Here is a 17,565-nt window from a genome sequence, read left to right on the forward strand (position 1 = left end):
TTTTTCATTCTTACACTACAATCTATCTGTTTGTATAAATTTAATCACATGCTAATGTCTAGAAAAATTCTATTAAAAAAAATTCTAGAAAACTCTCACGTACTAAACCTTTAGAAATATCCAAAAAAATTTGAATTGTAGGAAATAATTACTTTGAATGCTTCCTTGTATAATATACTATCTTTTTATCCAATTCCCATGTAAACTTACCCTAGATCTGTATGACAAATTAAAAGTTTAAAATAGCACAAAGTGAAATCAACGTGTATATCTGTTTAAATGCGTGGGAGTTATTTGGCAGAAAAATAAATAAAACTTTTTAGAATGTGTCGGCCGATTTGGTAATGGGCTAAGCCCATTGCACAACTTACAATATGTTTGCCTCATTTTGGGCGGAGCTTGCTTATGGTTCTGTTGTATATATTTAATTTATTTATCCAATTTGCTTGAATTTTCAAAATAAAATAAAAAAATAACAAACACAACATTTTTACGCTTATTTTCCAAGTCCAATTTACTTCAATTATTGATCTCGACCTTATTAAATGAGTACAATTTATTTTAAATTAAAATTCAAATTATGATGTTAAACTATAGCACAAAATAATGTTAAACAAAATTTTAAAACAAATAATTAAACTTTTATCTAATATTCGTGACTCTTAAATTGGGTATTACTAAGGTCAAATGTTTAAAATGGTGCCTCAAAGAAAAAAAATGTTGAAAATGCAATGTTCTCGTTTAGTATCCCATTTTTGATAGATCTTTTAAATTTTGTTACGCGATAATTAATATATATATATATATATATATATTCAAACGTAATTTTTGATCAATGATCATTTGATAAAGTCAAGCCAACTCTGACCACCACAAATTTGTTAAGAAATTTTTAAACCAACTGTGGCATATACAATATATTATTTTATACGCAGTAAACTAGTTTAAGTCCTCGCAGCGGCAAATGTTTGTTATATTATTATTATTATTATTATTTTTTTTTGTCTGAAAAATTTAAAATAAAAAATCTCTTACACACCAAAGGTCCATGTCAAAGTAATACCCAATTCTTTATGACCCAAACCAGCATCTTAACCACTATCAGAACCAAATTAATGGGCCCACCTTAGCTACTGTCCGAATCAAAGTGATGGACCAGTTAGAGTCGAGTGAAGACTGTGAATATCTGGACTAAGCTTTCCAGTTAGAGTAGATTGAAGACTGAATCTATGAGGCTAAGCTGGTCATTTTCTCAACATTATAATGGACCAGGAACAGTAGGCCGAAGACTGCAGAAAAAAGAAAAGAAAAAAAAAATCGGAATTCTAAAAATAAAAAATAATTTTTTTTATTCCAATGAGATGATGAAAGTTTGAAAATAAGCTATCAGAGATGTAGTGCATTAATGGTATAAAATATGCTAATCTATACCATTGATTTGTGTTTATATTAATATTCATACAATTCTCTGTAAAATTTAATATTTATCTTACAGTTTAAAACTTGCTACTTCCTATAGAATTAACCAATGCCATGGTAATAGATAAACACAGGTTTAAATATGAAAAAATTACACATTAATTTATAATGTACGTGTTATATGCATATTTATAATGTACTAGTAATACTAAGAAGTAAAACTATGGGTTATGAATTATAATATGTATGAATTATTTTCTAAGTTAGAAGTAAGTATAAAGTAAGAGTTTATTTATTTTTAGAAAACCTACATATTATTTTTGTAAATACTTTTATAATTAACATGAAGAATTGTGATTGACAAGGCTATTTGAATGTTTGCAATAGAAATGTTGTGCGCGTGAAATTTTCAACTCAATCAATCAGCCTTCATTTGTATGATCTAATTTTTCGACTCAATCAACCAGCTTCATTTGTATGATCTATCATCACAAATAGTGTGATAAATGGCATTTTTAAAAAGTGAAGCATGTAAGTGATATAATGTAATAAGATACTAAAAAAACACCTATATTTTTATCATGCATTTTGTTCAAAGTATCACTAGTATTCTTCTGATGATATATGGGAGGAAACTAATAAATTTGATAGAGGTATCAATTTAATTATTATTGAATTTGTTACTTTTTTTTTTTTTTCTTTTCTAAAACTACGTTTTTTTAATATTCTTTTTTGGTTGATTCAATTTTTTATTATTATTATAGATCTGCTCGTTGATTCTTAACTCTATCACAATCACTGGAATACAGATGATGAAAGGTCAACTTACAAAACAGTTTTCTGTCTACCAAATCGATAAAAGACTGATAGAAGATTGGCGAAAATCCATTCATTTGCTATAAGGACGAAACTACTGATATGATACAACTGCAATTGATACAATTGCAATAAGGACGGAACTACGGATACAATTGATTGGTCACTTCTTCATCATCCATCTGGGACATATTCTGTTTTTGTTGTTATATACTGTAACTGAGAATGGGTAATTTTTATTTGTATTTGAACCAATCCATTTGAAATGAAAGATTAGTCCAATGTGCCCCGATCCTGGTTTAACAAGGATTTAAAACATCAACATAGACTTTGCATAGTTTAACAACAAATATATTGTAGTTTAACAACAAATATATTGCCAATATTAACCATCGTTCAACAAATTATAGCTTTAGGGACTGACTCGTATGACAAATCAATCAACAAAGATTTGTGACTTCCAACTGGTTTAGAATTTGATCTCTAAACGAATTAATAATCATTTTATAAAGGAAGTGAAATTTTGACTACCACAAATTTCTTATAAAATCCTGAAATGACATTAATAGCACTTATTGCATCAAATGGTCAAAATAATAATAATCATAATAAATAAATAAATAAATAAAGTTCACTCATAAATAACAGCATGAAAGAAAATGTATAAACTTCTATTATTAGGGAATCAACAAATTAAAGTAGAGATGAGCTATTTCAAAATTCTCCACTTCAAAATCCAAATCATAGTCCTTTTTAAAAGAAGCATATTTTCAACAACCATTCACAGAATATCAGCCGTATAAAACATGTGAAAAGATCAAATTGAAGGTGCAGAGAATTTATATTTGTTTTAGGGAAAAATGAACGATAAGAACACCACAAAAAAATTGATAACAAATATATATTTCTTCCGATAAATGAATGGTGACCATAATGAACAAAGACCAATACAACTCTTGAGAGCAGGATATCATATGCAGAATGGGTTAGAACCAAGGTCATGGAGCAATGTTAGGAGAAAGCACTTTTTGAGCATGTCTCCCTCTATATAACACGTGATATATGTATGAATGTTATGATTGATCAAGAATACACAAATCTAAAAGAACTGAAAACAACATTCACTCACGATTTACGAACAACCAAAACACCTACTAAAAGAGGAAAAAATTGATGTTGCAGGTGCAGGCTCGGGGTCGGGCTTTCTTTGAGGAAGATTACTTGATGCTGCAAGTGCAGGCTCGGGGTCGGGCTTTCTTTGAGGAAGATGTTTAAAGAAGGCTTTCACTGCTCCTGTCACCCCGTCTTCACTCTCCATGGCCTTGGCAAGTTCGACTGCGCGCTCCTTCACCTGCATTATGTTTATAGGTCCATATAAAGAAAGTTCTTCTCTGGCATCCGCCAAGACTAAATGAAAACCATATATATATACACATACATTGAAACGACCACAATTTATCTCTAGTTGCATATTAAATTGTGTTGCCAATATTTCATTTCACTTCCTCCAAGGGGACATTGAAGGTTAACAGACTGGGATCATATTTAGCAAATATAGGGAAAATCCAGCTATTCAGGAAATTCGTATACCTGAGGATCTAGCATGAACTTAATTGCATAAACCAGCTTGGTCAGTGAGAACTCATCCACGGGTATGGGTGCAGGACCTACCCCTCTGGCGTGCACTCGGTCTCCCCAAAAGGGTTGGTCACCGAAGAATGGCACTATAGTTGTTGGACACTACATTGCAATAACATGGAGGAATGGAGGATAAAAAGACGGTCACCGACAATCGGATGAACAAAAAGTACGGCAAGGATAAGTGAAAGGGCTGTTACCGCAGCTTTAAGACCAGCAGCTGTTGTACCAGCACCCCCGTGATGCACCTAAAGCAAAATAGATATCAATGAGATTTGGCTAGTACGTTCAGAGGTATTTTATACAAGTTGGAGCAAATAATAGTTAAAATAAAATTGTGTGGAGTGTATCAAAACTTTAGTGAGTATAATGTCTTACGCATAAACAAATCATTGTCAAGAAACAAATTTATAGATGTGATTTTTGACACAAACTTAGTTATGCTCGTTTAACATTCTTTATACAAGCCCAAGGTATCTCCTCTTCCTTCCAAATGGAAGGTCGGATGAAGAAGGTTCTATTGAATGAAAGACACTAATCATTACTTTAACAAATATATATATATACCAAAATTTATTGTTATAATCAAGCTTGAGTTTCTCAATTACTCCGTAGTGTGTGTGTGTATATATATATATAAATTGAGAAACTTAAGCTTGATTATAACAATAAATTTTGGGGAAAACCTTCAAGAATTTCATGGGTTATCTAGAGAATTTTTTCATGCCTTCAAAATTCAATTGAAGAAACTGGATAACATTTCATAGTTTGCACCATTAAGGAGATGAGTGGACGGGAGAATAAAGCTTCTGCTTTACACCCAAAACACTAGCATAACTCGTATAAACAACTTTATCAGTGACATAATGTGTTAAAATTTAAAAAGAACCATTACTAACAAATATAAACAACGCAAGTCTCAATCAACTTATATTCACTTGCATGTGTGGCACTTACAGGGATCTATATCTAGTTTGAGTGAATTCAAGTAAAGTTAGTATTTTATTGCATTGTAACTCTTTCTAACACTAACAAAAACGCAAGATAAAATCAACAAAAAATCAGAGATTTTTCAATAATTGGTTTGATTGATTGATATCATAAAAAGATATAATTATTACTGCCCAGCTTGGCCCTCTTTTCAATTTGCCACTTCATAAAACATTGAAGAATGCAAAATTGGCTCCAACTTCTTACTGGTCGATTCCCAACAAACTTAAACATGTATAATATAGTTACCAGAACTTTATACATATTTATATAGACACGTTATATAAATATTTTGTTATAAAATTCCAAGCATAACCCCAGATGTGAGATCCAGGCTGCCTGTGCTTGGTCAATGGACTCATTCTATGTCAAGCAACTATTAGACAAACCTACCAGATTGGGTGAAAAAGGCCTAAAATTGCTACTCAACGACCGACATACCACACATATAGATGGAAAATGAGAATGCAAAAGGAAAGGAGAACCTGGTTATCCCAGTACCTCCTTATTGATGATTCAAAAAAAAATTTGATGATTTAAAAAATAATAATAATAATAATAATAATAAATAAAGTAATAAAGCCTCACCACAGCGGCGCATTGTAAGAAAAGCCAGTCATGGGGACAGTTGTCCAGTAAATATACATAATCCTTTGGTTCTGGCACTAGAAGTAACAAAATTTAGCTAATCAATTAGAGTTACAACTATATAGGCAGATAGACCAGACAACTAGGAGGATATTTGACTAAAAGGCAAAAACTAAAGATAGAACTTACAGTTACCAAGGCCACCCCAGCCTTTGTTTATGATGCCCCTTTGTCCAGTCATTTCCAGCGCTTCCACAATTGTTTGGGTCATTTTCTCTGGTGATTGAACAGGCTGAAATAAAACAAATAAGTTAAGGATAGAAGTGGACAATGTTATATACTAGAGAAAAGTTAACAATTAAAGCAAGAGCACCAAGGAAGCATGACCACGATTTACATCTATCTCGTCAAGCTAATGACAATAAAATTATTCCAATACCATCATGACTAGGGCTGCAACTTGGGCGGGCTAACCCAGCCCAACCCAAGCCCAACCTAGAAAATTTGAAATTGGGGCTTAAAATTCACAAATCGGGTTCATGTTTGGGTTGGGTTTTGTCAAAACCCAGACATATTCGGGTTGGGATCGGGCTCAACCCGAACCCAACCCAAAACCCAAAATAAAATTTTCTCATTTCTCTCTCCTCTCTTCTTTCTCTTTCTCTCTCTGCCGCCGCCGCCGTCCCTCGCCCTTAGCCGCTGATCCACCGCCGCCACCGTCACTTCCAAAAATTAAAACAAAACCCATACATACAAGTTAGCAGTTGCAGAGAGGGGGGCAAGCTTGAGAGTTGAGAGACAGTGGTTGAAGCTTGCGAACGGCGAACCCGAACTGGAACAGCTGGCGATGGAAACTGAAAGATATGGGTTTTGATTTTTTGAACAATCTGAAATGATATGCCGAAATGGGTTTTGATATAGGTAATAGGTTTTGAACTTTTGATTCTTGCATATAGATAGATAAACTGAAATATATGAGTTTTGAACTTCTGATTCTTGTTGATTTTGTAGTTTGCAGTTGCACAGAGAGAGAGAGAGAGAGAGGGGGGGGCAATTTCAGAGGTGACAATGAGAATAGAGATGGGAGGCGATTGGGGAGGCTGAAATGATTTGCCCTAAAAATATATATATTTTTAATAACAATATAATCAAATATATATATAATATATATAAATTTCCGAAAAAAAAAAAAAAAAAACTCAACCCGTCAACCCGACCCATCCCGCTCAAAAATATTCGGTCCGAGTTATGACCACAACCCATGTTGGGTACAATTCGGGCTAGCCCAACCCAACCCGATTCGGGTTGAGGTTGGGTTGGGGCTAAGCTGGGTTGGGCCAGCCCAACTTGCAGCCCTAATCATGACAATTTTTCAAAAGTTATAGCAACCATCACCCACTTGCCAATGGAGGACCTATTAGGTGAAAAAATGTTACTTTCTTTCCAGCATGCCTTCCAACAAAGCCACAATTACCCACCACAATTATTACTATATTAATTAGGAACCACCAAGGGTTGTAGCCTAGTGGTATCCCGTCTACCTCCCAAAGTGGAAGGCTGAGGGTCAAAGTCCCCAAAGGGGCAAAGTGGATGCCTGTGTTATTAGGAATAACTCGGACAGTTCAATGAAAGGATGTTCATTATCTGAAGAATGTTCATTATCTGCTCCAAGCAATGTGCTAATATATAAAATTGTCTCTAAGGTTGTTTACATTATGAAACTGACCAAACTGTTATAGATAATTATAATAAAAGACAAGTATAGAACCTAAGTCTAAAATGCAAGTGCAAACAAATTGCTCTAAAACAGAATCATATTCCACCATTTATCCTCTCTAATAATATTTTGAAACAAAAATCTAGAAACAAAGACTAATTATATTCCCAAGTAACCATCAGAAAATTAGAAAGTTTACTATTTCAAGGGGAAAAAAACATGAATTCACAGTAGGGAACTTAGAGAGGAAACTCACAAGGCTACCGAAGCCAATATAAATAGGTTTTGTACCAGCTTTAAGCCAGTCTACAAGTGGTTGAGGAGGTTCGTAATTTGATGCCAGATCAAGGAAGCAAAACCCCACCACATCGACCTTAGGTCCCCAATCTGAAAAACAAGGGAAGAAAATAAGACCTGAAATTGACATTCTTTAGTAACTCAGATGAAAGATGCACATGCACAATTGAAGACCCGGGTAAAGGCCTGAGGCTACCTATACACAAAAATATCAACAAAATTGTTGAAACGAAATGTAGAGAAGGTTGCTCACGTATACATATATGGAAATAGATAGGCGCGATGAATTTTTCAGTACATTTAACAATAACATAAAATAAACAAATGCCAAGATTAAAACACAAGTATTCCCAAACAACTCCTTACAGTCACCACCATCTACCTAGCAGTCCATTCAGCCAAAACAAAACACTATTTTCACCTTAAAAGCTTCTTAATATAGTATGGTCATGACCAAAATGAGTTATTAATGTAAAAAGTAGGTATAAAAATCCCACCAAATCATGCTCTCTTAGATGTAGCAATGAATCAATTTCACACAATTTTCCTTGACAAAATGATGATAGACATGACAATGGATTTTTCACTTGCATAGAAGACCTAAAAGATTTAGTGCATAAACGTAAATTAGACTGTATATGTCTAACAGAGCTCACTTCATCAACTTGAGTTCTTATTTCAGCAGCATCAGGGATGAAAGTATTTTGTCCTATCTAGAAATATTGCATAACAAGCAGAACATCATGGATCCCAGAAAAGCCACCAGCAATAAATCTTGAATGCAAACTGGATGACTTCTAAGGAAACCAAGTTGCTTCAAAATGTACATTAAATAACTAGGTTTACTTCAAGACAGAGTAATAATTGCAGTCAAAAGCATGTGTGAATTGAATAAACATAAAACTAGGTTTATATTTTAATGAGGAAGCAACTTGGGTTTGTGGACGGCACACATTTAAAAGAATCAACAGAACCATCATAGCTTTAAACTCGCAGGGATCCTTTTGTGTTACCTAACAATCTATTCATCTTTAAACAAAAGGCTGTTTCTTGCTAGTTCTCCAAAAGATTTCAGCACAACCATGTAATGAGGTTGAACAAAAACAAGTTCATTTCAATCACACGAAATTTTTTCCTTAGATCACATTCTTTAAGTTGAGCTCAACATACAATAAAACATGTTAATTTCTTTTGAATCACTTCCCCCAGGATTGTTATCAGAGACAACATTCACTTGTTTTAAGCAAAAAAAGAAAATAAAGAACACAGGAGAAGAGCAAGAGAAGAAATCTAGTTCTTTATTCATTCATACTAAGTACTGCAGGTCCTTGGGAGGCAAATACAAGACAAACAATATAAGAGTGACAGAACAGATTCATTAACAATACTTCCTGCCAAAAACATGGTGCCCTTCCCCATACCATGTGACCTAATCAACTTGGGGTCCCAACAAAGACACAGGTGAAGAGCAGGAGAAGAAATCTGGTTCTGTATTCCTTCATACTAGTATTGCAGGCCCTCGGGAATCAAATACAAGACAAACAATATAAGAGTCACAGAACAGACTCATTCACAATACTTCCTGTCAAAAACATGGTGCCCTTTACCCATACCATGTGACCTAATCAACTTGGGGCCTCACACTCCTCCCAAAAAAGAGAGAGGATTCATACATTACCCCTCTCCCTTCTCAATCTTTATCCTTCTCTCTCTACAAAGATGAAACCCAAACAGAATTGCTGTAGTTTCTCTCTTGCATTCTCTAGAACTCAAGTTCTCTCACTATAGATCAAACACTTTCACTATCAATCAATGAATATCCACATGCGTCTCTCTCTGGTAATCTCTCTCTAAAATGGAAGATGGAACTACAACATATGGTTAATCTGAATAGGTACATACATAATCACAAATATATAACCAGAACAACAGAGAACTGAATCAATAAAAAAAACAGATGAGAGGATAGCCAGACGGATGTATGAGGGGTGACCGAAATCCAAATATGAGGTTACAAGAGAGAAGAGAGAATGATGGGTCCGTGAAATTACAAGAGATAGTGCCACCACTGTTTTCAAAAAATTATGGATCTGTGGTTATCTTCTTCTTGTTGTTGGCAGAGTTGAAACTTGAAACCATCCACCACCAAGGCCAGAAAATACTTCATATCTCACTCATTCTCCTTTCTACTCTCTATCACTCTCAAAATGGTAGTGATTAGCAGAGAATGATGATGGAAGTTGGATAGCAATAGTCTTAGATGGCAATGGTAGTGGTGCATATGAATTAAAACTATTTTCGTCCATTTACTTATATAATATGAGGGAAAATTGGCAATTTTAGAAAGTACTTTAAGAACATTTCAATCTTTTGAGACAGACGAAGAGTGAATCTGGTGGTCTGAAAAATTTTACTCACACTCCTAATGGGTAGATAGCGAAAAGGAAAATCTGAAGATACATGTCATACCTTAGGAAAGGTCTAGGTAGTTTTAGCCAATATCAGCATTCATATGTAATTAAAGCAAAACATAAAGGGAAGTCAGTGTAATTTACCTTTGAACTTTTAGACAGACATCATTTTTTCTATAAGTGTGCTTCTTATGGGGTTTTATCCGAAAATGGATGATGTCAAGCCGCGTGACATACGACCTCTAGAAGGTTCTTCAGGATGTTTTTGACCGTTTTGCCCCTACGGGGCTCCTATTTCAATGCAAGATGCAGCCTTGAACACTGAAAAAGCCCTTAGCCTAATACTACATAATGGCTATCTGCTGAATCATAATAAAAAAAACTACCCAGGCACTCCACGCAAGAATTTAAAATGTTGACTACATCCTCATTACAAGGTTATAGACGGATAAAACTTATTCTAGTTTAATAGAATATGAGAAACAAAAAGAATAGAAGCTTCTTAAGGAGAAAAAACTGCATTGAAAAAGAAAAAGAAAAAAAAAAAAATTAAACACTCACTACCCTAACTTCATCAACTTCATCTACATATTCTATTCTCTCCTCCAATTCAAATAACAAAATTACTTGCAGGAGAAAAGAGATGAAAAGAACATAATAGAATCCAGTGTATAAATAGTATTAACATATTAAACAGTTATCGAATGCCTAAGTGTTCTAATCTATCTAATTACAGGAATTGAATATACACTTGTGGCCATTACAACATATATTTGATCACATAATAAAGTGTTGGATCTTCAGAATCAAGATATCTAAACATGTGATAGACTATCCTTAACATAGCATTATAAAGATTTAAAGTAACAACCTTTCGGTTTGGGAACAAGGTGAGGACTCCAAATATATCCATGTGGCACATCAGATTCAGAACCTTGTGAACCACTCAAATAGGTAACTGGTCGTAGCTTCAACTTTTTCTTCCTAACATCATTAATCATGTCTCGTATCCCAAGCCAGATCAGAGAGTCAACAATTTGATATGACAGCTGCAAAAACCATCATACAAAAGCAAAAGCTAACAACAAGAGTCTAACAATATTGAAGAAATAAAACAAATCGGAGCCACTGGAGCAGGTAAAAACAATGATAACAAGTGCACAAAAAAAGAATTCAGTGCTCACTCTATATCCAGCTGATTGCTTAACACGGGATAAAGGATGTGGAAACTCACTAGTCGGCCTGGTAGAAGACAATAAAATCTCATTTCCCAATATTATACTACAGCTAATTATGTAGTAAGAGAAACAACTGATGCAACAAAAAGAGTACGCAGGAGTTTGTAAAAACGCAAACTGAAATATGAAAATGTAACATCTTTCAAAGTATAACTCTATTATCCAAACAAGACTTACGTCCATGGCATTGTGAAGAATATATGAATTGGTACTTTCAGAGCCTCTGCAACGTGTATATGCCCTAAAAAGTAGTTTTTGCAGTTTAGCAGCTGAATATAGACAAAATGCATATAGTATTTTTATTTTTTATAGTATAAAACAACATAAGAAGTGGAAACATGGAAGAGTTACAATAACTGCCGCAGACACTGAACAGGGAATTAGCAGAATATTTCCATACCAGCCAAGGACAGACTAAGGACTATTATCTTGGAGTGCCTGAACTAGTACTATGAAAATAAAATTTTAAAAAAATAATACATCGTAATATATTTTTCTTTACAGTAGAAATCTTAGTACATATTCTTGATATAGAAGGTCTAAAGATAGGATTATTTATAAATCAAATTCAGAACACATTAAGCTAGTACAAACTCAAGTAACTCAAAATATTTCGCTTAGCTATATCAACATTTCCGTTTAAGTACATACGCCAAGCTAGTTGTTTGGTTTAACCATATTTTTCCAAGTTGCAAACTATAAAACTACTTGGAGTAAGTGCTGAAAACAAACTGTTAATTGATAGTTTTTATTCAAATTTTTATTCAGACCTGAGACAATGTAATTAGACAAACACGACAAACAAATTAAAAAATAGCTTTTACTGAAAATTAAATTAATATAATGATGTTATTGACCCAATTTCTATGAGAAAATATCGTTACTTAAGCCATCAGTGAAGAATCTCTGTAGTCCAAAACTGCCAACTGATAATTTAAGGAGAAGGTTCTATAAGAAAAGTAATAAATTAATTAATTAACATGAAGAATTGAGTTACTTGCGAAAAATATTGTGACAAAATTATCATTGCTAGTTATAGAAAACAACCTTTTAGGAATTCATTACTAATAAAAAGCAGGGGAAAAAAAGGCTCAATACTTTTTAGAATAATTGTTTTTGTAAAAAATCTCTCATATAATATATATATATATCCAATGAAGCCTAGAATAGAATTTCTTGAGTACTTTCTGAATTTCACAAACAAATGCACCCCATGGACCAAAAGAACAACAAAATGCATTTTCAATAAATAGAGGCATCAGGCAAGAGAAAGATAATCCAAATGCTATAGAAGGGACAGAAGATGTCAATATATATAAAGTGTAAAAATGATTAAAATAAGTATAAAAATACAAAAATGATTAAATCTAACCATATGCTGGGGGATTGGCAATTATTGCATCCGCTTTGAAAGCAATCCCAGAATCAGCATCAGGATCTTTGCACGCAGGAAGTAAAGAGTATATTATTTCCTTCATTTGATTTCGTTGAATGGGTATTTCTGAAGGTCCTGATGGCAAGAAACCTTTATTTTTAACCATGTCTGCACAAAAATACATATATAATGATTGTAAGTTAATAATGAAACCATTTAGGAAAAAAAAAATTTAGGAAAAAAAAGTTAATAATGAAGCCCGTACATCAATCTTTATCTGGCACTTATATTAAATTTATTCATATGGAAACCACTACAATTTCTAAGAATCAACTCTTTCAAAGAACTTTTATTTTCAAAGTTTCTCATCAATTGCTTAAACAATTCAACAAGAATGTAAACAGAAGTATATAAATTATCAAAGAAAGCATGCATAACTTGCCAAGAAAGAGAAAGTAGAAGGGACCTCAAAGTTTCAAAAAAAACACAAGAAATTGTTGGCACATGAGAAATTAGAACACATTGGAAATTTCAGAGAGAACAGTAGGAAAAATGAAATCATAAAGTTTGAACTAGGGAGACTAAAGTTGTGGAAATGGAAAGAACATAGATCAACAATAAATTCTAAACAAGGAAGGTGAAACCTGAGTCAGCAGCTAGGTAGGAAACACATTACAGTCAAAGCCATGAAATAATATTTCTTATAAACTCTTGGTTAATCTTCTACCTACCCTCAAAGCAAGTGAAAACACAGCTACTGCTTGTTGCTGAACCAACTATAGCTTTTGAATGGGACCAAGAAAAATATATATATAACTTAACAGAAAGTTTAAGTTTCTAATGCAAATACCTTCCCTCTCACTAATTCATCATCAACATTCCAGACTCCTTGTTCTTTTATCAAGCAAATAATTAAATGATTTAACCCTATCAAAGAAGGAAAACCAAAAAGGCAAAGGAAATGATGGTTATAAACCTCACCACAGGCTCAAACTTCTTTTCCTCAAGTAAAAAAATCCATCAAGGAATAACAAAGTCAAGGTTAGGGAAGTTATGACAATTAATCACAACACACAATATGATTTTTATTAGCACCTCTTTCATGCACAAATTACCTTCTATAAAATTTCCTCTTGTAGGATCTCATGACATACAAATCCTTAATTGTTGTTCTTTTATCAAGTCAATAATTAAATGATTTAACCCTATCAAAGAAGGAAAACCAAAAAGGCAAAGGAAATGATGGTTATAAACCTCAGCACAGGCTCAAACTTCTTTTTCTCAAGTAAAAAAATCCATCAAGGAATAACAAACTCAAGGTTAGGGAAGTTATGACAATTAATCACAACACACAATATGATTTTTATTAGCACCTCTTTCATGCACAAATTACCTTCTATAAAATTTCCTCTTGTAGGATCTCATGACATACAAAATCTTAATTGTGAAACCTAAATGTTGTCAAGTGCATGACATGTTAAAACTGAAATTTATTACACTGTACACACAATAAGGACAGAACGAATAGTTTTCTGTTGCATTCTTGGCAGAATAATTAGTCCACCAAAAATTATAATGCATTTTGAAAAAACAGAAACAAATATCCAAAATGAATAGGAAAAAAAAAAAAAAAATCCATTTCTCACCAAATAGCCAACCAACTTTCAGAATATCAATTTTATTGTCTTAAACCATATAACATGACAAAAACACTTTTCATATCAATAACTTGGCGGGATGAATAATAGACACATGGAAGAATGACTTACAACCTTAAAGTATTGATAGAAGACCAAACATCTAAAATTTAAACTGATCCTTCATCAAATATTGATAATGCATCAAATATGTAATCATATTTTATTGACAATGCAATGTGAAATATTCTTATGGGACAAGCAAAGCATTCTACAACTAGATATCCACCATATAAGGATAATAGGACCAGCTATAGATAATAATGACATGTCATAAGTTATTGCAGTATTGGAACCTTAAAAACATGGTTAAGAAAGTTACGAAAATGATGTATTGCCAAAAGATGAGAGTGCTCCATGCACACAGTTCTTAGCCAATGCATCACAAAACCACAATATTAATGAAAAGAGAAGAATCGATCATCATGAATCCATATGAGATTTTCATGTTAGTTCCAAAACAGAAGGACAGAATTAGCAACATACATTCAGCAAGAACTTTTGGATCTCCGCCTAGAGCGTAAAATTCCAACCCGGCAGTCAAGACAAATTCTTTGAAATTCGAGTGAGTAGCCAATCTAACACGATGACCATAGTCCTGCATCCATATAACTTCATCAACAAACTCATAAAGATTCGAGATAAAGTCTTGAGTAAAAAAAGGTTGAAGAGTGGTATGTTTTCTCAAAATTTTCTCAGTTTAAGAAAAAAAATCACCACTCAATACTGATCCTGCCAATGCAAGTGATGGGAAAAATGGACAAGACACAGACATCAATAAACTATAAACACATATTCATCATATACCACGCTTTTTAAATGGCAAGTAAGACTCATGTAACAAAGAATCAAATGCACCCTAACTGTTTAAAAAAAAAAAATGAACTTATATATCCAAATAATTTACCGGGAGAAAAAAACAAATAGATGACAATATCAGGAATAAATTACAATTACTATTAAAAAAGCTTTCGCCATAAGCCTGCGGCAACAGAAAGAAGCTCAGCCTTGAACTCTAGAACTCTTTCAAATTCAACAGCATGACTCCTTATTCTGTTCTCTATCCTGGTCGTCCTTTATTTGTGTTGCCCCCTCGTGTTTTTGGTTGTGTTTGCTTTGCTCATGTGTTAAGTTCCAGTCCTAGAACTGATAAATTATCTCCTCACGAAATCAAATGTGCATTTGTTGGATATTCTCGAACACAAAAAGGGTGTTGGGATCCTAGCACTCGCTATTTTGTGTGTATGGACGTGACATTCTTTGAATCTACTCCCTTCTTTTCTTCACTTGGTCGGTCTCTAGATACTGGTTAGTTGCTTCCCCTGCCTATCTAGGGCTGCAAACGAGCCGAGCCGTTCGCAACAGTTCATTTATAAATGAACTGAGCTCGAGCCGAATTATAAGGCTCGATTTATAAACGAGCTGAGTCTGAACATCAGTAGGCTCAACTCGTTTGTTCATGAACCGTTCATGAACTGGGCTGGATAAGACGTTCGCGAACATACTCGATTATAATATATATATATGTACAATCCAACCCAAGCCCATGTCTTATGTCTAACCCTAATCATCTTCCCTTTTTTCTAAAATTATCAGTAGCCCAAGCAGCAGCGGCAACACACTCAGCAATCTGCTTTCTATCATCGAATCTTACTTCTCTCTCTCTTCTTATATTTTATCATCTCATCAAGCAGCAGCGGCAACACACTTATGTATTAATCGTCTTTCATCCAAACTGATTTTTAGTATAAATTTTGGGGTTTACTATTGATCTGTGCATCTCTCAACTTCTTCCATCAAAATCAACTCTGGTAAGTTTAATTTTCAATCAAAGTTATCACTTTCTTTCTCTTTTTCTCTCAAACTTCTCTCTATTTATTGTTGCAAATCTATTTCTCTCTCAAACTTTTTTTTTTTTTTTTTTTGGTTCCATATCTGTTAGATGTGAAGTACCACCAAAAAAAAAAAAAAATTAAACGAGCTATCGAGCTCGGCTCGAGGCTCGTCGAGCATAGCTAAGCCGAGCTTGAACTAAATTTTCTCGGCACGGCTCAAGCGAGCTTGAGCCTTCTATTACCTGACCGAGCCGAGCTCGAGCACACCATTACTCGGCTCGGCTCATTTCATTTACAGCCCTATGCCTATCGTTTCTACTAACTTTACTAGCACATCCCTTGGGCATGCCAAACATAAACCACTTCCAAGTGTATAGTCGATGACCAAAGGAAATACCACACCAATCGTCTACTCAGTTGAGGCTCCTTCTCATGATGATCTTCCTATTGTCTTACGTAAAGGTACTCATTCTTGCACTCATCATCTGGTTGAAAATGTTCTTTCATTTGCTCATTTATTTTTCTGTTTCCAGTCATTTGTTTGTGCTTTGTCTTCTATTTCGATTTCTCAATCATATCTCCAAGCCTTGTCCTCTCCTGGTTGGAAACATGCTAAGCTTTGACGAAATGGCAGCACTTCAGCAAAATGACACACGGGACTTGACACATTTACCTCCCAAAAAGCAAACAGTTGATAGTCAATGCTATCAAAAATTATCCTGATGGTACAATTGAAAGGTTAAAGGCTCCCTTAGTAACTAAAATATATGCGCAGACTTTTGGGGTCGACTATTTTGAAACGTTTTCTCCTGTTGCTCGCCTTAATTCTATCCGTCTTCTTTTATAAGCTGTAGCTATTTAGAATTGACTTCTCTACCAACTAGATATTAAAAAAAAAAATGTCTTCTTAAATGGTAATCTTCAAGAAGAAGTTTACATGGAGCAACCACCAGAATTTGTTGCTCAGAGAGAGTCACATCTTGTGTGTCGGTTAATGAAAGCTATATGTGGGTTGAAATAGTCTCCAAGGGCATGATTTGACAAATTTAGTGTCGTAGTAAGCAGATTTGGATTAACAAGAACTACATCAGATCACTATTTTTCTGTGCGAAATTGCAAAAGTGGTACTATCATCCTAACAGTTTATATAGATGTATTGCTGTGACTAGAAGTGATAAAAATGGTATTGATGAACCGAATCATTTTTTGAGCAAGCAATTTCATATGAAAGATTTGGACCGATTGAGATAATTTTTGGGAATAAAAGTAGCAACATCTTACAAAGGAATTTGCATATCTCAAAGAAAGTATGTATGTGATTGAGATAGGAATGTTAGGAGCAAAATCGAAGATACTCCTATGGATTCAACTATAAAGTTTAGTCTAGATGAGGGAGCACTTCTTGAAGATCTAGGAATATATCAAAGATTTGTTGGAAAATTGATATATTTAACTTAAACGACATCAGACATTACATTTGTTGTGAGAGCGGAAAGTTAATTTATGCATCAACACAAACCACCTCATTTGAATGAGGTATATTG

At 33.9% G+C, this 17,565-nt stretch overlaps 1 protein-coding gene across 2 annotated transcripts in view; it reads right to left on the reverse strand.

Moving 5' to 3' along the window:
• Positions 1–3,122: 3,122 nt before the first annotated feature.
• Positions 3,123–17,565, reverse strand: part of LOC132306728 (sterol 3-beta-glucosyltransferase UGT80A2) — a 29,712-nt gene continuing 15,269 nt past the window's right edge. The window contains exons 4-14 of one of the 2 annotated variants that reach the window (XM_059804253.1): positions 14,673–14,784; positions 12,487–12,657; positions 11,292–11,355; positions 11,061–11,118; positions 10,748–10,925; positions 7,425–7,555; positions 5,641–5,743; positions 5,452–5,528; positions 4,074–4,121; positions 3,826–3,975; positions 3,123–3,586 (exon numbers count right to left, since the gene is read on the reverse strand). In XM_059804253.1, coding sequence (XP_059660236.1) covers positions 3,368–3,586; positions 3,826–3,975; positions 4,074–4,121; positions 5,452–5,528; positions 5,641–5,743; positions 7,425–7,555; positions 10,748–10,925; positions 11,061–11,118; positions 11,292–11,355; positions 12,487–12,657; positions 14,673–14,784 — 1,311 coding nt within the window. In that variant the 3' untranslated portion in view covers positions 3,123–3,367. The remainder of the gene's footprint in view (positions 3,587–3,825; positions 3,976–4,073; positions 4,122–5,451; positions 5,529–5,640; positions 5,744–7,424; positions 7,556–10,747; positions 10,926–11,060; positions 11,119–11,291; positions 11,356–12,486; positions 12,658–14,672; positions 14,785–17,565) is intronic. The other variant, XM_059804254.1, reaches the window with a different exon arrangement.

This window comes from Cornus florida, unplaced genomic scaffold (assembly GCF_030987335.1).
Source record: "Cornus florida cultivar Cherokee Brave unplaced genomic scaffold, ASM3098733v1 CherokeeBrave_3.0.0_Hap2_Chr05, whole genome shotgun sequence".
Taxonomy (NCBI): domain Eukaryota; kingdom Viridiplantae; phylum Streptophyta; class Magnoliopsida; order Cornales; family Cornaceae; genus Cornus; species Cornus florida.